Source organism: Ictalurus furcatus, chromosome 8 (genome assembly GCF_023375685.1).
Source record: "Ictalurus furcatus strain D&B chromosome 8, Billie_1.0, whole genome shotgun sequence".
Lineage (NCBI taxonomy): Eukaryota > Metazoa > Chordata > Actinopteri > Siluriformes > Ictaluridae > Ictalurus > Ictalurus furcatus.
Window position 1 is genome coordinate 16,292,698 of NC_071262.1, and position 24,017 is coordinate 16,316,714.

Consider the following 24,017-nt stretch of genomic DNA (forward strand, 5'->3'; position numbering starts at 1 on the left):
TGGCCCAAGTGTGTATGTGATTGTGCCCTGTGACAGACTGGCACCCTGTCCAGGGTGTACCCTGCCTGGTGCCCGATGCTCCCTGGGATGGGCTCCAGGTTCCCCGTGACCCTGAAAAGGAGTAAGCAGTAGAAGGTGGATGGATGTCTTGGCCCAGACGCATCAAAACAGGCACAAAGCATGATAGTACACATCTGTTTCACAGATGGGATGCAGTTTTCCTTTCTCATTTAAACCAAAAATTCTATTTTGGCCTAATCCGTCCACAAAACAATTTTCCACTAGCCTTCTGGCTTGTCCATGTGATCTTTAGCAAACTTCAGACAGAGCAGTGGCTTTCTCCTTGCAACCCTGCCATACACCATTCTTGTTCAGTGATCTGATGGTGGACTCATGAACATTAACATAATCCAATCTGAGAGAGGTCTTTAGTTGCTTAGAAGTTACCCAGAAGTTACCCTGGCTCCTTTGTGACCTCAGACTATTACACGTCTTGCTCTTTGAGTGACCTTTGTTGTTCAACCACTCCTGGGGAGGGTTGTCTGATTGTGGATTGGTGGAGTCCAAACTCTTTAGAGATGGTTTTGTAACGTTTTTGAGCCTTATAAGCGTCAGCAACTCTTTTTCTGAGGTCCTGAGAAATCTCCTTTATTCACACCATGATATACTTCCACAAACATGGATCAGATTCTGATAAATCCCTGTTCTTTAAATAAAACAAGGTGCTCACTCACACCTAATTGTCATCCCACTGATTGAAAACACCTGACTCTAATTTTACCTTCAAATTAAACTGCCAATCCTATAGATTCACATACTTTAGCCACTCACCGATATTTAATACTGGGTTATTTTCCTCAATAAATAAATGACCAAGTATAATATTTTTACTCTAATTTGTTTAATTGGGTTCTCTCCGTATACTTTTAGGACTTGTATGAAAATCTGATGATGTTTTAGGTCATATTATGTAGATATATAGAAAGTTCTAAAGGGTTCACAAACTTTCAAGCACCACTGTAAACATGTTCCTTCACAAGCAGATAGACTGTTTAAGGATTTCAGAAGTGTAACATGTGTTCGGATATTTTTGGTTTGTTATGGCAAGAAAGCTTAGACGCCGTAGAAATTGAAAAACAAAATTTAATCTAAATTAATTTTAAACAAGAACCTGAATTCTCCCTGTTTGTATTATTTCAACATTTCCCCCGTGTTAGCGGTGAGTGACTCCCTCTTGCGGTGTGATTATGATTTCCTCGTCCCGGTCTTAGATCGCTGCTCTTCTCTGTGTTTAATGCACGTTACACGATTAAAGGATGTGGTCTTTCTTTGCGAGGGATCCAGTTAAAGACTTCAACTATGAAATTTTACCAGACAGTCAAGATAAAACGGGTATATGGACTCTTCATCGTGGGAAACGCAAGGTAATATACTGAGAGTCTATTATTAAAACCGCTGTACTTTCCTTTGATAATAACAGGCCGCGATCTGCATCCTCGGGCTAGAGTTATGGAGCTAACCGGTTAGCATTCACAGTAGCACGCGCCACATTGCCAAAAGCAGAGGGTCGAACGACTTGACAGCGTATACTTCTTGTCTGTTTATCGCGTATATATTTGCCGTTTATGTAGAATTTTTTGCTTATATGAAAGCGTTTGATACCGAAACGACTTGAAACCGTCTTAAAAAATATCTCGTAAACAGCCACGTAGCTCGCATCTTCGCCACGTCAGTCGGTCCACTGTGGCAGCAAACTTAGCTGTTAGCTGGATTAGCTAGCTAGCATTAGTAGTGATGCTGTGTGTGTGTGTGTGTGTGTGTGTGTGTGTGTGTGTATATATATATATATATATATATATATATATAATTATTTCTCCGCAGTGAAAACATCGGAGTGCTTATATGCAGCCGACTTTATCTTAAATATGATCTTGTTGTTGTTTTTTTTACGCTATAACAAACTGTTAACGCCTGAAGTTGTGAATCCTGGTAGTCTTTGCTAGCCTTTAAAAATGCATACCGGTAGCTGTCCTTAATGCTAAATGAATACATAATTGAATTAATTTATATGTCTCTGTAAAAGTAAATCAAATAAGCTGTAAGCTGTTTATTTTTGCCCGTTTTCCTTGGGAGTTTATGGAAAGGAAATTATGCAGTTATTGATTGATCAGTACTATGCCATATTAAATGAATACCATGATGTAGTTTGTATTCATTACATTTTACTCATTCATTCATTCATCTTCAGTAGCTGCTTTGTCTTGGTCATGGTCACAGCGGCTGCACCATTAAAAATGTTTTCATTAAGCTTATCATCTGTGTAACTGCTTAGTTATTCAGTCCTCTGATAGGGATACACCATCTGATACTGAGCACCTGAAATAATGAATTGGTAACAGATTGGATTTAATGTATTTCACAATTTGATCCACTGTATTTTATTCTGCCAAGATGTGTAGACCGACAAAACGCATATATTGCATGTGAAGAGAGGACCGTCATACTGTCCTCTCTGAAGTTGTCTATATAGTTGAATTTTGACTTTCTTTGCATTTCCTCTGTAGACGACTGGGGAGCCAGTGTCTGTGTTTTTGTACGAAGTGGGCCAGGGAACAGAGGAGCAGACGCAGCTGGCCAAAGCAGCGTTCAAGCGCATGAAGACACTGCGGCATCCCAACATCCTGGCTTATGTAGATGGACTGGAGGTGAGGACGTATGGAGGTGGACGGGGAGAACATACAGCAGTGCTGACTCATCCAGCATAATGCAAAGCTCAGACAGTGCAGTTCATTGTTCTTCCTGTAATATCATGCTTGCTGTTTGAATTGTGTATTCGACGTAACAAGTCTGAAGAAGCAGTGAGGAGCATTTTTACATTTGGTTGCTTGTAGTCAACTCTAGAATTATTGGCAAAAATGAACTTGTAATATGGGGGTGTTATATCGTTTTATTTTTAACACCGTGTTTTTAAACATAAAAGTAATGCAATTTTTGTCTGCAAAGTGCTAGTTTCAAAATTACTGGATGCCTGACAATGAATGTTAAGTGAAACCTTCCCCTGAAGAGAATAAATGCTCTGAAACTCTTCCTGTAATGTTGGACAAAGGAACAGCCATGAGTTTCTTCCTGTAATGTCTGACAAACAATGCACTCATACCACTCCTTTGTGTACACCATTTCATACTTGTTTGTATAGCGTACAACTCGAGGCTGAGATGTGTTCTTGCATCCATATCCGTGTTTACTTTGATCTATGCTTTAGGCAGTTTTGAATCTTGTCCAGGGTTTTGAGATAAAATATCATGGCACTTTGAAGTATGCACGTTTACCAGCGTCAAAATACAACGTGATGCATTGTTTGTGTTTAATGTAAGTGTATTCCTTGTCAATAAATTTGCCATGTATATTTTTGAAGGAATGGGTGGTGTGATGCAGCTTGATGCAGACAGTTTTACTGTTACCATTCCATTGTTTATTATTTTCCAATAACCGCATGTCTCGCAGTGCCCCCCCCCCCATACCAAAGTAATTAAAAAGTAAATAGCGTGGACACTGGAGACTCCTTCCAAAAAATTATTTAAAAAACTTATCCTTATGGAAAGCTTCACCATATCAACAACTACACTCGTTTGTTTCTTCTGACTGATCAGAATTGAGCATTCAACAGTGCTAGAGTGTAAATTCATCCTCTCTTAAAGCAGAAGATTACACAAATAGGCAGTGAAAATAAATATTCATGTTTAAGATGTTCTTCGACTCTTGTGTCTGATGGCAGACGGAGAAAAGCTTGTACTTGGTCACAGAGCCGGTGACTCCTCTTGCAGCACATTTGAAAACTCAGGCAGAGAAGGGTGGGTCAGGAGAGCTGGAGATTTCTTGGGGCCTTCATCAGATTGTGGTGAGTAAATGAAACAAACATGTCTGACCTTTCCTGGTAGCCACTTGGGCTTCCTATTTCTCTGATTTCTTGTTCTTCTCCAATCAGAAAGCACTTAGTTTTTTGGTGAATGACTGCCATCTCCTGCACAATAACCTTGGGATTTGGGCCGTGTTTGTGGATCGAGCCGGCGAATGGAAGCTAGGAGGGTTGGATCATGTGATCTCAGACCAAGGAGAACCTTCCTCATTACCCCCTGGCAAAGTATTGAACCCAGACCTGGAGAAGTATGACCCACCAGAAGGCCCCAAAAGTACAGGAGAGAAATGGTGAGTGGGATATTGAGCGGGAGAAATGAGCTGACCTGCTTCTTTGAGCCAGCAGAGTTTTCATAGTCTTTCAGAACAGTATTAGGATCTTATCTGTCCATCAAACAAGGCTGCAGTTCTGCTTCGCTCATCAGTCCTTTAACTGGATGTAACTGGTCCAGATTGATGAGAGCTGCATTTTGCATCTTGTGCCACAGGAAATGGAGTCTCCAGTAAACTGCTCTTGATAATGTCTAATGAAGCTAATATCTCTTTAATTACGCATGTGTCAATATCTGCCTACCGTTTTTTCGCAGCTTTCTCACACCACATGTCCATGATTTTAGTTTATTTATGAGCTGAAGTGGGAATGAACATGAAAACAGATGTCCAGAAAAGAAGGCCTTTTATAGACAGTACAAGAAAAGGAAAACAGTACGTTACAGATAATTTTTCAAAAATATTTATATATGGGGTTTTTTTTCTACTCAGGTCGGGAGATGTGTGGAGGCTGGGTTGTCTAATTTGGGAGGTGTTTAATGGACCTCTGCCTCGTGCCTCATCTCTGCGATCTCTTGGCAAGGTAATTTACCTTGCAAATGACCCCAGAGCAAACCTGATTCAAAACAGATCATTTAAAATGAGTTAGTGATGAATTAAACCTCCTTTGATGTTGATAGTGAGAGAGATCTTTTTCATTAATGCTGAACACCATCTTATATACTTTAGTCATATTGTCCCCATAGAGATATTTTCCCCACCTGGGAGATCCTGGTCAACAAAAAATATTTTTAAATGTACCTGAATTTCTGAGTTCCTGTGGTAAAGATGTGCCATAATGTGTGTTGAGACAGTGACTGGGACATTGTCTGTGCCAGATTTTATCTAGCAGAAACCCAAAGTAAATTTATCAGTGACAGACATGTTTTGAAGAAAGGAGAAAAAAGCAGAATTTTCTACCTTCATTGCGATTGTGTATTTGAAGAATGTAGGCAAAAAAAGAATACCTGTTTTGTTTTTTCACATGTGCACATTTTCTGTCTGATAGATCCCAAAGCAGTTAGTGCCACATTATTGTGAGCTGGTAGGAGCAAACCCGAAGGCTCGTCCCAACCCGGCTCGTTTCCTGCAGAACTGTCGTGCCCCTGGAGGCTTTCTGAGCAACAGTTTTGTGGAGAGCAACCTGTTTCTGGAGCAGATCCAGGTAAATCCATACCACTGTGTATATCTTGCATCCTTCCTAATTACTTTACAGCATTAGAGAGCTGACTAAGGGTAAAGCCAAGGTGATTTTGGCCTTAACTTAACTTAAGATTAATGACTCTTGCTGAGTCATTAATCTTTGATGTTAACATACTGCTGTTTCTTACATATGTTTGTTTTTTATTTTTTAAGTTTGTTTCTTTCACTGACCATACTAAAGATGGGAATTCCCATTGAAAATGTGAATTTTGTTGTGGGCTGCCTTTCAAGTGCTTATTTTAATTTAAAGTGTGAATATGTCTGTATGTTCAGATCAAGGAGCCAGCAGAGAAACAACAGTTTTTCCAGGACTTGAGTGACAATCTCGATTCTTTCCCTGAAGATTTCTGCAAGCATAAAGTCCTGCCTCAGCTCCTCACAGCTTTTGAGTTTGGCAATGCTGGTGCCGTCGTCTTAACACCACTTTTTAAGGTAGTTGTAGATGATTGTTTATGGTGATTTTGTTCATTCGGGTCTCATTTTGCTTTTGTTTTTTCAATCAGACAAAATTTTGTTGGAAAGTTGCAAAATATAATTTATTAATCAGTATTGTGATATTGGCCTTTGCAATACTGCAATCTCAGACAGTTATTTGTGATTGTTGTGGCCAAAAATGCTTGATATTGCAGCGGCTTTTTTCAAAATTTGAAGAGTTTTTGTTCTGTTTTGTTTTGGGGTTTTTTTTTTTCACGCTGGAAAACTACTTGAATTGGCAAAATTGTTTTGCACAGTCTTTTACAATGAGTTTTGTTATTAAATGAGACATTTTGGCTGTAATCGTGTTTGACACATGAGTCGAAGAGGGCTTTGGTTGAATGTGCGTTGTGATTACATCTTGCAATATTGCAAGCTCCTCCAAATATAGTGGAGTTTGCTTGCTTTTACTTTCATTTCTGCGATCACAAAATTGTGAAATTCTGGAGAGACTGGATAACTTTGGATTGATGAAAACATGATTGATTATTGCTTGCTTGATGATTGATTAGTGCTTGAAGAATGATTCATGGTTTGATGCAACAGGAATTAGTAAACCCATAGGAAAGTATTCCTCAGATTACAACCTAAGTGCAGCTTAGGGCTGTGATTGGGCAGTCATTGCATTTCAGTGTGACGAAAGTGAACTGCAATACTGTGGGATATTACATTCGCCTCTGATGCATAGTCAATGTTTAATTAGTTAAAAAAAGCGATCCCTTTGTTCATCAGTGAAGAGATAAAATGATGTAAGAGTGAAGGTTTGACCTTTCAGGGTGGCATGTCTTCGTCACAAATGAAACAATACTGTCTGTGTTATGTTTCTCTATTGCATTTTCCTGTCAGTCTGATTTATTTTTCTATCTGCCACAAATTCTTATCCATAAAGGATATGTCATATGGCATGTAGTTTATAAGAATGGTACAATGGAATGACCCGAAGGCAGAACATGACCTTAAAATTCATCTTGATCAATTGTTAACGTTCTCTGTAATGTGTTTGGCCTCAGGTGGGAAAGTATTTATCTGCAGAAGAATACCAACAGAAGATCATCCCTGTCATTGTGAAGATGTTTTCCTCTACTGATCGTGCAATGAGGATACGGCTTCTGCAGCAGGTCGCCTTTCACATGCAAACATTTGCACTCTCAATATATGCATAAGCACGTAAGCAACCCCATTAAATATTTTTTGTTAATGTTAATATTTTGTCTCCTTCTTTCTAACACAGATGGAGCAGTTCATTCAGTATTTAAATGAAGGAGCAGTCAATTCCCAAATCTTTCCTCACGTAGTTCACGGATTCACAGACACAAATCCAGCCATCAGAGAGCAGACGGTCAAGGTATTGGTTCACTTGGTTGTCCACTTTTAGCCAATTATAATTGTAAGGGTTTTTTGGGGGGCGTTACTCAGTTTCAAGAAAACATCAGTATTGTGCAGTTTAATGTTCCTTGCTAGAACATGTGCTTTAACTTCTTAATTAATTGTCAAGTAACATCAGGGAACAACTGCAGGGAAATTATTGCTTGTGAAGAGATTATGTTCCATTTTTTTAGGCTCCAGGAAACTTATAAAGTGTTTGATCAGATGTGAATGCCATGTTTGTTTTCCCCTCTGTAGTCTATGCTTCTGTTGGCTCCCAAGCTGAGCGAGGCCAACTTGAACCAGGAGCTGTTGCGTCACTTCGCACGGCTGCAATCAAAAGATGATCAGGGTCCCATCCGCTGCAACACCACAGTTTGTCTGGGAAAGATTGCCCCCTATCTCAATGCTGGGGTAAATTATTTTCTAACTTTTGTTATACTCATCCACATCCTCCAGACTTTACCCAAAAGCCTCTCCTTCCAACGTTGAACACATGCACTGTGTGCAGGTTTGATCATGACCTGGAAAGTCTTTTTCATCTTCACAACAGTTAGGTTATATAGATGTATGTGTATGTATGCTGTTCTTATTCTCATTATCAACAACTCTGCTGTAGACTACTTCCTGTAGGCTTATCTCCTTATCTCCTCCTCAATCACATAATTTTTCCCTTCCTCTTCATACCGTTTTATGGGCATGTGTAACTAATGGACTTCCAAACTTCACTGATTAAATCATACAGCCTTACTGTGTTACAATTTTCAGTTTCTGATTATAGAGTCCAGGACAATCAAAAATATATTTGCCTTAGAGCTTTTTTTTTTTTTTTAAAGGATGTTTTTAACATTAACTTTCCAGGTAAGCTAATTTGTAGTTATTCATCACAAGTTTGTTCATGAGTTGTGACAATGTTGGTCCAGCACTATTAGAAATATTACAGGTGGTGTGTTTTCTATCTGCAATCTGAATCAGATGCGTCAGCGGGTGTTAACCTCGGCATTCTCCCGTGCCACTAAAGACCCGTTTCCTGCGTCACGTGCAGCAGGAGTACTGGGCTTTGCTGCCACACACCACTATTACAGTGTGAGTGAGTGTGCCATGCGCGTCCTACCCACCCTCTCCCCACTCACTGTGGACCCTGACAAGAACGTCCGAGACCAGGTGACCCACCTCTCATTGAGTCCAGTACTCCTATTGCAGTGGTCTCTTACACTGCAATCGTGTAATGGTTCTGATATATATCATTTTTTAAATTATTATCCTGTAGGCATTTAAAGCCATTAAGAGTTTCCTAAATAAGCTGGAGACTGTTTCTGAAGACCCATCTAAGCTAGCTGAAATAGGTATGACATATATAACCATCAGCTCCTATTTTCCAACTTTTACATGTGCAGGTAACAGCCATCACTTAGCGTTATCTTTTCAGTAATCATGCTGGTCTCTGTTCCTCCCATCTCAGAGAAGGATGTGAGCGCATCTGCACAAGCAAGTAGTTCAGCAGCGACGTGGGCTGGCTGGGCGGTAACAGGAGTCTCCTCTCTTACGTCTAAACTCATCCGCAACGCTCCTGCAGGCACAGAGGGGGCAACGGCTGAAAATGCCCCAACTGCTCAACCTGCAGCTGCTACCAGTGCCACAAATACATCAGGTAAAATACTCACACTGTAGGGCCTGAAAATTTAAACTAACAGAACTGTTATTTCATTTCAGATATTTTATTTTGCTCTCTGATTTAATTAATTGAAGATTCTTCTCTCTGACCTAATTTAGTTAATATTTTTGTAGTTCGGTTCTGCATTTCCTTTGCTTATTTGTTCTGCTTTATCATATTCAGAGACAAAAGCCACTGTTTCATCCTCCACCACTGTTACTAATCAAACAGAGGACACGCGTCCTCCAGAACAGACACAAGAGCCGGTTGGAGATCGGTGGGATGATGAGGATTGGGGAAGCCTTGAGGTGACTTGAGGCCTCTCTCACACAAGTTACTTGGATTATAGTTTTTAGTTACGGTTTACAGTTGGGAGGTGTTTGAGTTATTAGAAACATCTGTACATCTGCTCATTCCTGCAGTTATCTTGTCAAACAATCATGTAGCAGCAGCACAATGCATACAATTATGCAGATACATGTCAAGAGCCTCAATTGATGTTCACCGTGACATTTTTCCAGTCTTCGATGTGTAGTGTGTTCTGTGACGCCTTTCTGTTCGCCAGGATTGTAAAGAGTGGTTATTTGAGTTACCATAGATTACCTGTCATCTCTTCTGTCCTCTCTCATCAACAAGGTGTTTCTACCTGCAGAATTCCACCAGTCCATCTGGCACCAGCAACCATGCCACAAAAAAAACTGAGATCATGTTTTTCACGTCATTCTGATGCTTGATGTGAACAGTAACTGAAGTACTTGACCTGTATTTGTATGACTTCATGCATTGCTACCACATGATTTGGCTGACTGACTAATTGTTTGAAATTGCAGGTGTAAACGTGTTCCTACTAATGTTGTAGTAGTAGTAGTAGTAGTAGTAGTAGTAGTAGTAGTAATAGTGAGTGTATTTGAACTGTTTCACTGTGCTGTTAGGACCCTGAGAAAGCACAGACAGATCCAGATGACTGGAACTCTGATTGGTCCACTATGTCTTCAACACAGAAGAAGGGCAGTGTACGTACATTTCAGAATTTTTGTATGACCATAGGAGACATTTAAGAAAGTTATCCATGGGGTAATGTTTGAAGTAAAGGAAACTTTGGAGTTTAGTGGTAGGTTATTCAGTGTGTGCTAAACGTACTAAACAAAATGACAAGATACAAATATACAAATATAACCAAAATGAAAAATATTAAGAAATCTGCCAATTTTCCCATATTGCTTTGGTTCTTTTAATATTCATTTACTTGCATATTTATTTTCACTAATTCATTTTGAATGTTGAATGATGTCATCAGTTGCTGAGTAAGTGTGGCTGAGGCTCAGAGGACATCTCATGTCAAATTCTAATTTACTTTCTTTTAAGATCCTATCATGTATGAAAAATTTAGATTTGTTGTGATTTGGAGTCGTGTTGTATTATGACTGTGGTTTTGGATTAATTAATTTTTTTTTTGATGCAGGGGGGGCGGACATCCTCTGTTGCCATGAAAAAGCAGAGCTCTGATTGGAGCAGCTCTGGCTGGGATGCTGATGATAGCTGGTCCAACGAGAAGGATACGGACGGTCAGGTTCAGAGTTCACCGGCAGATGAGGGATGGGGCAACGACTGGGAAGACGATGGAGAGCTAGCAGCGAGCTTTACCCCAACCCCACAGAACACTTCATCTGGTTCTTCAGCCTTTCTTCCTAAAAATAGCTCTGGACAAGAAGGCTTACGACTGGCTAGTGAATATAACTGGGACAGTTCGGGTGCAAAAGGGACAACATCTGACCTGTTCTCCGGCATGTCCCAGAGGGCCGGTTCTACCTCAACTGCTATGGTGAGGAGATTATGACAGAAAGAAAGTATGGAGAAATGAAAGCAAGATACGTTTACGGGAAATGACAAGGTGTGTGTGTGTGTGTGTGTGTTCTTTCTTTCTTTATAGAAGACTGATGATGGCTGGGGAGCAGATGCTGGAGGCGAGTGGGGAACAGAGAACTGGGAGTCCTTGGATGGTGATCAGGGTTTGTTTCATAATTAGCTCCATGTTGCTTTGTTCAAGAATCTCCCCTTTCCACACCAATATTAAAGTATCAATATTCAAGTCGCAGGGAAGCCCACACTTCTATATTACGTCTATGAAATGGAGCTTGACCTCCCCTAAGAGCAATAAAACCTGAAGTGTAAGGAAGGTTTAAAAAGCAAAATGTTATTAATATGACCTTTTTTACAGTTCTACTCAGTACATGAATATCAGTATAAAATATTAATAGACTCAAATCTACCCAGAATCTGTCTGACATTCAAATGTCACTTAGTGGTGGAGGTAATTTTAGTTCTCTTTTTAGTCTTATGTATTTCATTTATACTTATTTTAGAGATTCAATTTTAATTCAGTTGAAATGAAAATCATTTGTTCTATGACAAAGTTCATACAGAAACATACATTACTGCAGGTTTGTCTCAAAACAAGAAATAATCTGATAATTAATATGAATAATGATCTGATCTGAAAGAGAAGGTATTTTCTCCTGTTGTTCTGACCTCCTACTTGTCTTTATGTAGAGTCAGGACAACCTAAACTCTACTGAAACGTTACTGTCGATATTTACATTAAAGCCTGTTTCACATGAAGATCACAGGAACATGAAAATGCAGTGTAAAGATGTAATACTTCGTAGTATTATGGTGTCATTAGTTTTTGAAGATAAGTGTTGTCTTTATTCTATTTTAGGTCTCAGTAAGGCGGAGTTAGCCAAGAAGAAGCGTGAGGAAAGAAGGAAAGAGTTGGAGGCCAAACGAGCAGAGAGAAAGGCAGCTAAAGGTCCCCTTAAACTGGGTGCACGCAAACTGGACTGAGAGAGAAATGTCCAGGAACAGAGACTCGTCAGGTCTGAGAATCATGGTGGACCAGCAGCCGAACAGAGACGGAGGGAAATTTGGTTGCTGCTTGTCCTTAAGGCAACATTCCGTAATTCCCAATTGGTGGGATGAAAGTTATCGGAGCTGTCTCTTCATTGGCTGTTGGATGGGGTGGGGTGATAGAATGACATCATACTGTTCACCCAGTAACCTAAATATGTCTGAGTAATGGACCATACACCCTAAACTAATGACTTTTACGTTATCTCCTGATATTAGAATAGAGGAATGGTCATTTTCTACAGTATAGGTACATCACTTGTGCATGGGCACCTTTGTTGGTAAATGGCACTGGGAGTTATACGCTCTTTTTTTTTATATTAAAAAAAAATACATGTTCTTCAGCTTAGATGATGTAGTATGTGTGTATGTTGAATATACACTTCATACTGTATTCTCATGCCCCTTAATGAACAGTAATGATCTTTGACCAAGACTGAAAGGCTGCTTCTGTGTGTGTAGCACTCAATCCTGTCACACTTCCAGGTGGACTTACATAATTCCAGTGCATGCATGGACAATAATATATGTTACAAAACAAAATACCTATGACAGCTGCTGCGATGGGGCCTATGACCATGTGAGGAGGAGGAGTGTATTCACTGTTTTTATTGTGCCTTTTTCATTTCCTTTCTGTCTGGGCTGGGATGTGTTAAGATATTGAACAATTGAGGATGTTTTTTTTTTCTTTTTTGGTGTTTTATTTTATGAAATGATTTCAGTCTGAATGTTAGTTTTATGATCAGGTGATTGATTGATATACACACACACATGCAGAAGGACAAATCCTGTATTACATACACACATTACAACCTTAAGAAATGATATTAATAAAATCCTAAGGGAGCTTGAATTTCTCCCACTTTGACTCTTGCTCCAATGCAGAGTGTTTTACTGCCAGGCATTCACTAAGCATCAACAAACATCTCGTCTGTCAGCTGAGCTGGACATGAATGACAGGATTTATTTTAAACACCTTAAATACAGTAGCGGTTATATAATCTTTGAATGGAACCACTAGGCTAAGGATAGCAATGGCAGTCTTAAAGAGAACATTTGTTTACATACCGGTATGCTGTTATAGGAAAATAATCAATGATCATGTGTGGTGATGCTGTTACCATCCTGAAGTCGATTATTGTCCTATAACGACATGTCCTGAAGTGTTTTATTCCTCTTATACCACAGCAGTTTGCCAGCGATTACAATTTTTATTTATTAAAAAATGACATGTCATACGTTTTATTTGTTTATACTTACATTTTATGTTGTGGACCCTCCTCTGGCAAAAAACGTAAACAACTTCACCTCTTAATGTTAAACTATGTTGGGGTGGAAAACATCTTACAGAAAGCATCACCAAATAAACAATTAAACAGTGAATTTGTTAAGTAATAACACATTTTATTCTTTTTATTTGGAGGACGGTCATTTGTCAGTGGTCCACCATACAAGTCCCTATGAATTGTTACAACAGAAACAATAACATTTAAATGAATTAATATAAAGCGCATTCATATAAACCTGTGACTTGAATTACAGCCATCACTACTGTCGGAACTGCTGCTATAGAAAATTAATCAACAACATGTGGCCGTTCAAAATCGAGAATTCAATAGTGGTATAAATGAAACATAACCAACTTTATTCAGACATGTCAAAGCACAGTTGGACATTCGATAGTGAATTGGCACCAACATATAAACTTGATCATGATTCAAATTAGTAGCTCATCAGAAACAAGGGTCAGTTTGGTTTTTGAAATAGCGTCTTGTAGACCTGACCTCTAGATGTCTGATGATGGTAGGATTTATTAGAAATTACTTGGACCTGCATCTCACCTTACATTCTTGAACTAAATTATTAAAGTTTAACATTTTGTATACCATAATATACCCTAAACCATAGTTTTAAAGCATTATTTATCAAAATCCCATTGTTTTAAGTAAAACTAAAGTAAACTAAATTGGTTTTTGCTTAAACACTTGTAGCTAATTTGTGAGACCAACTCATGTTTTTTCTTTTGGGGGGTTGGGGCAGTACAATGCATTAAGAAGTCCTAAGATATATATATATTTGTTCTTAGTTAAAATCCAATTGGTTTGCTGAATTAGATCCTTTTAGTGGTTGGCTGTTTACTGCATGGAAGATTTAGGTCCAGCCCGAAGGCCTGCTGGTGTTTGTCTTTACAGCTGCTCCCCATCTCAAGTTTCATTGTTTATTATTCTTCTCCTTGTTGCTTGAGCCAAAAAAGGCTGATGCAGCAGCAAGAATTCCTACACCAATTAATGTGCCAACACTAACTGCTACTCCTACTTCCACAGCTTTCCGCACCTGTAAATACCACAGAGATAATCAAGTTCAAATAATCATAAAAGCTTCTTTGTTTGATATTTTTATATAAAGCTCACTTTGTTTTGTCAGACTCTCCTAAAGGGATGTGACCTCAAACTCATGTTAACAGGTTGATCACATACCTGACGAGATTCTCTCTTCCCGTATCTCAGCTCTGTTACAAAATGCTCACAATTCCCACTGAACACGCAGTAGGGCAGCTCCTGCCCCAAAAGGCTGTGTGCTTCCTGGAGGATGACATGGATGGGACGTGGCTCGTATTTTTTATCCAGTAGATTGTTAATGGTGTACTTGTCAGTGCCAGCCACATCCCAGAGTTGCTCTTTCTTCACCACTGCCTTATCACACAGCACAGACATCATGCTGTAGGCACCAGCTTGGGCAGACTCAGCTACGGTTTAAACACAGGGACAATAAGAGTCATGAGTGCATGCAAAGGTGAAAGAACAATTCCCACTAAATAAATATTGAAGTACACTGATCATTTGTTGTTGTTTTTTTTGTGCATCCTTTTTTACTTTACAATTTGTCTGAATTGTGAATAGGCACCAGCTTGGGCAGACTCAGCAACGGTTTGAACACGGGGACGATAAGAGTCATGAGTGCATGCAAAGGTGAAAGAACAATTCCCACTAAATAAATATTGAAGTACACTGATCATTTGGGTTTTTTGTTGTTTTTTTTGAGTATTCTTCTTTACTTTACAATTTGTCTGAATTGTGAATGACAAACCAAATCGATACTAGAATGATAAATTATATAAAACTTTTGTGTGTAAAGTGTTACATTTCTCGGGGACTGACCAGCTTTTGTTATCACCAAAAACCAATCATATACAAAAAAGAGAAGATAAATGAATCTGTACACCCATATGGTGTACATACATATGGATATCATAAATATATCTTGAATATTATTGTTATATAATTGACAGTCAACATGACTAATGGGTATGTAAAAAAAGACACCTTTTTTGTACTGATTAATTGGATGTTGATGGTCCACATAATTCATTCTCAGTTTTGCCGACTTATCGACTCCTGCGGTGACTTTATTTTAAAAAAGAGCCTAGCATCAATTCTAACAACATTTTAGCAGACTTCCCAACAATAATGCCAACAATCAAACAACACTGTTTGTCCCACTTTTGCATTTATTTGTTCTTCATATTAAACTGTCTTCTTGGTTATATTTACAATTATACAACAGTTAGTTATGGTCCACTAATTTGATTGGTTTAGTGTCATTGCAAGAGTGCATATGTTTCCTATAACCACACTGAGACATTTCACTGTGTGCATCACTCCACATGTCTGTGTTAGTCACATAAAATTTCACTTCCTGGTTTGAAATGGTTACTACAGTATCAGTGGACATGGCAAATGATACTTTACAGGAATATTAGATTTGACTTAAAATATGAAAGCCTGTCAGATGATGAAAATAAAGAAGGGACACCAAATTTTTTTTACAAATCATTGTGAGTTATCTAGCCAGCTAGCCGACAGGCTATAAAGTGAGTATGGCTTCTCATGGATCTATTTCCGCTAGCAGAGCAAAAACAAACAACATTTGGCCATATTGTGTCCGAAATATCACTTACTTGATATTAACTACTTGTCTATAGAACTGTTATAAATATAAAGCAATATCGCACTCACACTCTTGGTTGTACGATATTGCTTAAGTAATAAAAGCTAATTATTCCATCCGTAACCGTTTCTTTATTTCTTTCTACTAACTACCACTGCTTCATTTACTTTGCTTTCTTTAATCAAATCATAGTTCTCTGTAAATAAGTAGTTTGTGGTGCCATGACCAAAGGGGATTTCTTTAAAAAGAAATAAGTCGTCATTTATTGTTTTATATTTTTGATTAAAAAAAAAACTCTGTTCTGTTTTGTTATATTCTATTCTCATATGCATATGATCACAATGCATTAATAAATATGCAAATGAATCCTGCCTTCAGCAAAGTTTGAGCAGGCACTTGCTACTTGCCCTGAAAAGAGTTGCAACACTTCATTTACATTCTTCCATTTACAGAGAGTGTGTGCCACAGAGACCAGAGTTTTGTCCTTTGAGCATATATTTTATGGACATTCGGGAGAGCCTAATTTTTCTAACTAAAAAATATCTAATTCCAACTTTATACTTTTTTTTCCATGTTAAGTGATTCAGAATGTCCTACAAAAAATGCATCCTATAATATGTTAATATACAGGACATTATTTATGTGCTTTATGTAAGCTCTGTGCTATATGAATAATGGTGCTTGAAAGATTGTGATTAGATTTTCTATATTTCTGCATAAATATGACCTAAAACATCAAGATTTTCACACAAGTCCTGAAAGTAGATAACGAGAACCCAACAAATGAGACAAAAATATTATACTCAATCATTTATTTATTGAGGAAAATTATCCAATATAACATAACTGAGTGGCAAAAATATGTGATCCTTTGCTTTCAGTACCTGGTGTGACCCCCTTGTGCAGCAATAACTGCAACTAAACATTTGTGTTAACTATTTATCAGTTCTGCACAACGGCTTGGAGGAATTTTAGCCCATTCCTCAGTACAGAACAGCTTCAACTCTGGGATGTTGGTGGGTTTCCTCACATGAACTGCTTGTTTCAGGTCCTGACACAACATTTCTCTTGGATTAAGGTCAAGACTTTGACTTGGCCATTCCAAAACATTAACTTTATTCTTCTTTAACCATTCTTATTTTATGATTCATAATTTTTATTTTCCACAAACTGAAAGAATACAGATGTGTATACAAATATATAACTTCTTTAACCATTCTTTGGTAGAACAACTTGTCTGCTTAGGATAGCTGACTTGTTGCATGACCCCGTTTCTCTTGAGATTCAGTTCATGGACAGACATCCTGACATTTTCCTGTAGAAGAACTCATGAACATTAACATAAGCCAATGTGAGAGAGGTTTTTAGTTGCTTAGAAGTGACCCTGGGTTCCTTTTTGACCTCCTGGACTATTAAATGTCTTCCTCTGGGAGTGATCTCTGTTGGTCGCTTCTGGGGAGGGTAACAGAGGTCTTCAATTTTGTACACAATCTGTCTGACTGTGAATTAGTGGAGTCCAAACTGTTTAGAGATGGTTTTGTAACCTTTTCCAGCCTGATGTGTATCAACACCTCTTTTTCTGAGGTCCTCAGAAATTTCCTTTGTTCATGCCAAGACACACTTCCACAAACATGTGTTGTGAAGATCAGACTCTGATAAATCCCTGTTCTTTAAATAAAACAGGATGCTCACTCATACCTGATTGTCATCCCATTGATTGAAAATATCTGACTTTAATTTCTGCTTCTAATTAACTTCTAATTCTTGAGGTTCACATACTTTTGCCACTCACAGATTGGTCATATTGGGTCATTTCCCTCAATAAATAAATGAACGAGTATAATATATATATTTTTTAATCTCATTTTTTAATTGGGTTCTTTCTATCTACTTTTAGAACTTTTGTGAAACTCTGATGATGTTTTAGGTCATATTTATTCAGAAATATAGAAAATTCACAAACTTTCAAACAGCACCGTACATGATTTAGTTAGCTCTATTATAAGGTGTGGTCACATATCTTCTTTATTAGTGTTTCAATAGACTTACAGGGTGGTGCCAGGTGAATGATGTAGCCATCTCCAACACATATGCCCCAGTGCTGATATGTCCCACGGAAGATTTCTATCAAGTCACCCGGCTGTGGTTTCTCCTCAAACTGAGCCACAAATTCAAGTCAATATTTAAGTCTGCCTTCATTCACTTCATATTCACTGTTAATTCTAAAAGTAGTGCTTTTGTAATTTAGTCAAACATTGTTACCTCACAAAAGTAGTAAAGTTACATGTCGTTACATCGTTCACAGTTCCATATTATAACGGTGTAGAAAAGGGGAAAACAGCTTAAATGTACATACAGATGTAGATTTACACACCTGTCCTGGCGCCATGGTAATGCAGAGGAAAGTTTATATGGGCTATAGGCAAACCCTTGGTAATGCTTTTGCTTTTGTTTTCACAACCTGTTGGAGATTTAAAAGAAATTACGTCAGACAAACATGTAGTCTACAGTAATAGGCGTACAAATAATAATAATAATCATAATCATAATCATACTACTACTACTACAAATAATAATAATAATAATAATAGTCAGCAGGAGCATATTAATAATCATACACAGTAGGTGAGTTTACTTTTACTTGCTCCACATAAATATATATAGCCTTATATATATATATATATATATATATATATATATATGCTAGTAAGATGAGCTACATTGTGTTTACCACTGAATTTCCATTGGTAACTAAAGCAGATGAAGCAAAAACAACTACAATCAACAGCAGATATCAGAATGTTTACATCCCTACTGATAAAAATGAATGCCGCTCACAGAAACTAAATGATGTGGCACGTTGGTGGACTTTCACATCTAGATGTCCCGAGCTGATAAAATCCATATGAAAACACTTACCACTACCCGGTTATTTCTCTTTAATGGAGTCTGTGTTTGTGTCCGAGTCAAAAAAACCAGCAGCGCTTTTAAATGTCGGCGATCACCTGACATGTCGGGGAAAAAAAACAGAGGGACGACTTTAAAGCGGTCTCGCCCACATTTTCTAAAAGCCAGTGTACAATACACTAAACCATCTCCCACTGTTCTGCTACAGTTTCTTCGTGTCGGCAAAACGGAGCAAATGATGTGAAGGCACAGCCCAGGATGTGTATTACAGACCGCAGAACAGACTCACGCGCTGTGTAGGTGCAATAAATGTTACGCAACATATTTGCGCATCCTGCAAGCCACGAGTGCTGAGTGCTGCTTTACACACACACACACACACACACACAGCCCCCTGATGACAGCCGTCAGAATAAAATATAGCACGTGGCCACAACTTATTAACGCCTAGGAAATTAAATCATGGCTACGACTAAGTAAAGCCTAAGAACTAGATAATTAAATCATGGCCATGACTAAGTAAAGCCTAAAAGGAAGATAATTAAGTCATGGTTACGACTAAGTAAAGAGAAAAGTGAAGTGAAGACCAGGAGTCAAGAGATCCAATCAATTGAAGAAAATTTTACTGAAGAATAGTTTGCAGTTTCATCAGCAGAAGTCAGCTTCAACACTCAGCAAGGAGTTCGTTGGCCGCTCTGCGTACACACTCATTACATCTCATAGAGAATCTATGAGAAACAACAGACCCAACAATACACATCAGCTGAAGGCCGCTATCAAAGCAACCTGGGCTTCCAGAATACCTCAGCAGTGCCACAGGCTGATTGCCTCCATGCCACACCGCACTGACTGAGTAATTCGTGAAAAAGGAGCCCCCAACAAACATACTTTTCAGAAGATCGACATTCTGTATTATAAATTCTTTATTCTAATATTTTGAGATACTGGATTTTAGATTTTAAGATTTTTATGTGTAATGAATCTAGAATATGTGAAAGATCCACTTTTTTAATTAAATTACAGAAGAAAAATAACTTTTCCATGATATTAAAATTGCTTGAGATGCACCTGTCTTGTCATCATACAACACAAAAGGTTCAAGGTCGCTTTATCACTGACATTACCCAGAACAATTAATCCCAGGAACTTTTTTCGAGGGACCATTTGGTTCCTCCAGTCCAGTTGTCTGTTTCCATCGCAGTCTAATGTACAGCGAAGATAAGGCAAATTAGTCTGCCTGTACGACTGCACACAACAAGCCCTTGGCGAGGATATGAAGCCTCGAAGTATGCTACAATCAAACTGATTATTGGCACATACTATGATATTATGATATTAGACTCTCTTTGAAAGCTAAAACTGTTAACCTTCCAACAGACCCTTGGGTAACTTTATCCCTAAAAATGTGCTCATGTGATCATTCCACATGTCCCACACTACAATGTGTGTTTTGGCTGCAGTGCTTAGTGGTCTGTTGATGGTTTGTAAACAATACACAAAAACACAACACACATATACCTGAGAATGAGAAATATTAAAACAAATAGAAACTGAAGTGATATATTTAAGTACCATACAATAATAGTCATTCATAGGTGCATGGCCCCTACTTACCATTACATTACAAATCATTACATATAGTCTAATTGAGATAAAAGTTTGAGATCAAAGATCTCAATAACAAACAAACAAATTAACCAGAAAAAAACCCTATAAAGTTCTGCATATTACAATATACAGAGCAGATCTGAACAAATCAATTTTACAAACAAATTTACATCATACAAAAAAAGTACACTGTTTGTGTGTTTACATGAGATGTAATTAATGAGGAGTCATTTTTGAGATCTTGATATAATTCAATTAAATTTAATTACATTTTATTTGTATTGCGCTTGGACATTGTCACAAAGCAGCTTTACAGAATAAATACATTCAGGATATACATTTAAAATGTATTAATTTATCCCTAATGAGCAAGCCAGAGGTGATGGTGGTAAGGAAAAACTCATTGAGATGATATGAGGAAGAAACCTTTAGAGGAACCAGACACAAAAGGGAACCCATCCTCATCTGCGTGACACCAGATAGTGTGATTATAAATAATTCCCTTCTATAACTGTGTACTATATGATCAAATAGTGCAGTTGTGCAACCAGGAAATTCATTATAGTTTTCATATGAAGTCTATTTTTTTAACTTATCCACTATTCACTGATGGAGACTTGAGTGCTAACTGTAGTTCTAAGCCATCTTCATGGTTTTTAAGTGGTAAGATATAAGATGGTATATATATATAGTTAGTAATCTTTCTAGTCTGTTATCAATTTTACACTTAAAATCACCCAGTATACCTTTGTACAAACATTTGCAGTGTGAAATTTGTCAGTGGGGCCAAAATGCATTGGTTTTTATTTAAAAACAAACAAATAAACAAACAAAAACCTTAGGCTATATTAATCATGACTGTATAACCCAGGGGTCTCAGACTCGCGGCCTGGGGGCCAATTGCGGCCCGCGGAACGATATTTTGTGGCCCCCTACTTGAAATCAAGTCTTAGTGTTAGAGCGGCCCGCGTGTTTTTTCTCACATGCACCTGCGTGAGTCGTTGCCCTGGGTGTTTTATATTTTTTAACACTTGTGGGCTACCATAGCTCAGGCTCGTGACAACAACACGAATTATCAAAGTTGGTCACTTGAAACATGTTTCGGGAGTGTCACCCAGTGCAAATACGTTTTTTTGTCACCCAGTCATGTCTTTTTCAAAACCTGCCGTGACGAGAACGGTTGGCGATGAGCACAGACAATTTCAGGAGAAGTGGGAAACGGAATATTTTTTTGTAGAGCACAGGGGCATTCCGACGTGTCTAATATGCACAGATAAAGTTGCGGTGCACAAGGAGTATAACATCAGACATCATTACTCAACTAGACATGCTGAGGAGTATGCAAAATACCAGGGAGATGAGCGAGAGGACCGGGTCGCCAAACTTAAAACATGTCTACTGAGGCAACAAGATTTTTTCAAGAAAGCAAGCAAAGAGAGTGATGCAGCAGTCGAAGCTAGCTACGTGGTGAGTGAGATGATTGCTAAGGCAGGAAAGCCATTCAAAGACGGCGAGTTCATCAAACAGTGCATGTTACAGGCTGCAAGTATAGTCTGTCCAGAAAAGAAAGGTCAATTTAGCAACATCAGCCTTTCAGCCAACACACTGGCAGAGCGCATTTCAGACCTGTCAGGTAACATTTATGATCAACTGCGTGAGAAAGCTAAACATTTCCATTCATACTCAGTCGCTCTTGATGAGAGCACAGATGTCACTGACACTGCGCAGCTCGCAATATATGTCTGTGGTGTTGATGACAATTTTGAAGTGATGGAGGATTTACTCACAATGATTCCAATGCATGGCCAGACCACCGGTCAGGAGATATTCCGCCAGCTGTGTGATGCCATTGTTGATGCCGGCTTACTATGGAAGAGTTTTGCTGGAATAACAACCGACGGAGCGCCATCAATGACGGGGAGGAGAAATGGACTGGTGGCACTTGTTCAAAGAAAACTGGAAGAGGAGGGTGTGGAAGAGGCCATTGCTTTGCACTGCATTATCCATCAGCAGGCCCTTTGCAGCAAATGCCTGAAGTTTGACAATGTGATGTCTAATGTTGTGAAATGCATCAACCATATCACACCCAGGGGCTTAAAGCACCGGCAGTTCCGCGCCTTTTTGGAGGAAATAGAGTCAGCATATGAGGATGTGCTCTACTTCACCGAGGTACGTTGGCTTAGCAGGGGGGACATCTTGAAGAGGTTTTTTGAGTTGAGAGAAGTGAAAGCCTTCATGGATAAGGATGGGATGGCTGTTCCTGTACTAAGTGATCCCAAATGGCTAATGGACTTAGCTTTTCTTGTTGACATCACACAGGAGCTGAATGTACTGAACAAGAAGTTACAAGGCCAGGGCCAGCTTGTCAGTACTACATATGACAATGTCAGAGCATTCTCCACAAAACTTGTGTTATGGAAAGCCCAGCTTTCTCAGACAAACCTCTGCCATTTCCCAGCATGCAAGGCGCTCATGGATTTAGGCACACCATTCAGTGGTGAGAAGTATGCTGATACCATTGTAAAGCTACGGGAAGAATTTGATCACAGGTTTGCAGACTTCAAGACACACAGAGCCACGTTTCAAATTTTTGCTGACCCCTTCTTCTTCGATGTGGAAGATGCCCCCCCTGTGCTTCAGATGGAGCTAATTGACCTGCAGTGCAGTTCTGAACTCAAAGCCAAGTTCAGGGAGGTGAGTGGAAAAACAGACAAGCTTGGACAATTTATGAGAGAATTGCCCCCCACGTTCCCTGAGCTTTCCAAGATGTTCAAGCGAATCATGTGCCTTTTTGGGAGCACCTATCTGTGTGAAAAGCTCTTCTCCACTATGAACTTTAATAAATCAAAGTTCAGGTCCAGACTTACAGATGAGCATCTTCGAGCCATACTGAGGGTCTCAGTTGCTTCCTCCCTCAAGCCAAATGTGGCTCAGCTGTGTAAGAGGAAGCGCTGCCAAGTCTCTGGCAGCAAGGAGTAGGAGGAAGTAAGAGAAGCCTATGTTCTGAAGAACCGTTCATGTTCTGTATGTTCTGAATTGTTATTACTAAAGATTAAGAAGATTGGATCGGTTGTACTGTTCTTGGAATACTTGAAACCCTTTTTTTGTGGAATACTTGATGCGGCCCAGCCTCACTCAGACTCTACCTCCAGCGGCCCCCAGGTAAGTTGAGTTCGAGATCCCTGGTATAACCCCAGTAAAACCATGGCTCATTTAAGGGATGTTCGGTTGCCTAAAACATCCATACATCCATTTTCTGTACCACTTATCCTTCAGGGTCATGATGAACCTGGAGCCTGTCCCAGGGGGCATGGGGCACAAGGCGGGGTACACCCTGGACGGGGTGTCAATCCATCACAGGGCACAAACACACACACATTCACACACCCATTCATACACTACGGACACTGTTGGACATGCCAGTCAGCCTACAATACATGTCTTTGGACTGGGGGAGGAAACCAGAGTACCCCCAAAGAACAGGGAGAACATGCAAACTCCACACACACAGGGCAGCGGCAGGAATCGAACCCCCAACCCTGGAGGTGTGAGGCGAACTGCCTAAAACCTATTAAAGAAAACACTTACCTACCTGCGTTGGGTTACCTCGCGTTTATCACATGGGCTCCTTCCAAAACCACAGCCATGGCTTTGTGTAGTTATCCTAGGTAGAGTACTGTTTTAACCTGTTTATTAGGCTCCAATAAATAGTAGTTTTGGCTTTGGG

The 24,017-nt window shown here is 39.1% G+C and overlaps 2 protein-coding genes across 4 annotated transcripts; one reads left to right on the forward strand and one right to left on the reverse strand.

Moving 5' to 3' along the window:
- The first annotated feature begins 1,099 nt into the window (after window positions 1-1,099).
- Window positions 1,100-12,695, forward strand: scyl1 (SCY1-like, kinase-like 1). Of its 2 annotated transcripts, none has more exons than XM_053631078.1 (18): window positions 1,100-1,424; window positions 2,565-2,705; window positions 3,776-3,898; window positions 3,986-4,206; window positions 4,678-4,768; window positions 5,234-5,389; window positions 5,701-5,859; window positions 6,912-7,019; window positions 7,133-7,246; window positions 7,525-7,680; window positions 8,242-8,430; window positions 8,537-8,612; window positions 8,729-8,917; window positions 9,104-9,228; window positions 9,853-9,933; window positions 10,383-10,742; window positions 10,854-10,929; window positions 11,640-12,695. In XM_053631078.1, the coding sequence occupies exons 1-18, from the start codon at window positions 1,317-1,319 to the stop codon at window positions 11,762-11,764; spliced, it is 2,598 nt and encodes an 865-aa protein (XP_053487053.1). In that variant the 5' UTR covers window positions 1,100-1,316; the 3' UTR covers window positions 11,765-12,695. The 2 variants fall into 2 exon arrangements, with proteins under 2 accessions (XP_053487053.1, XP_053487052.1); XM_053631077.1 differs by having other exon boundaries at window positions 1,103-1,424; window positions 10,851-10,929.
- A 382-nt stretch (window positions 12,696-13,077) lies between these two features.
- LOC128611521 (phospholipase A and acyltransferase 3) lies at window positions 13,078-23,986 on the reverse strand. 2 transcript variants are annotated; one of them, XM_053631092.1, is made up of 6 exons: window positions 23,883-23,986; window positions 18,695-18,780; window positions 18,150-18,236; window positions 17,825-17,933; window positions 14,305-14,573; window positions 13,078-14,161 (listed from the first exon to the last, which is right to left on the reverse strand). In XM_053631092.1, exons 3-6 carry the CDS (start codon window positions 18,162-18,164, stop codon window positions 14,039-14,041), a joined length of 516 nt encoding a protein of 171 aa, XP_053487067.1. In that variant the 5' UTR covers window positions 18,165-18,236; window positions 18,695-18,780; window positions 23,883-23,986; the 3' UTR covers window positions 13,078-14,038. The 2 variants fall into 2 exon arrangements, with proteins under 2 accessions (XP_053487067.1, XP_053487066.1); XM_053631091.1 differs by lacking the exon at window positions 23,883-23,986 and having other exon boundaries at window positions 18,614-19,025.
- Between the last annotated feature and the right edge of the window lie 31 nt (window positions 23,987-24,017).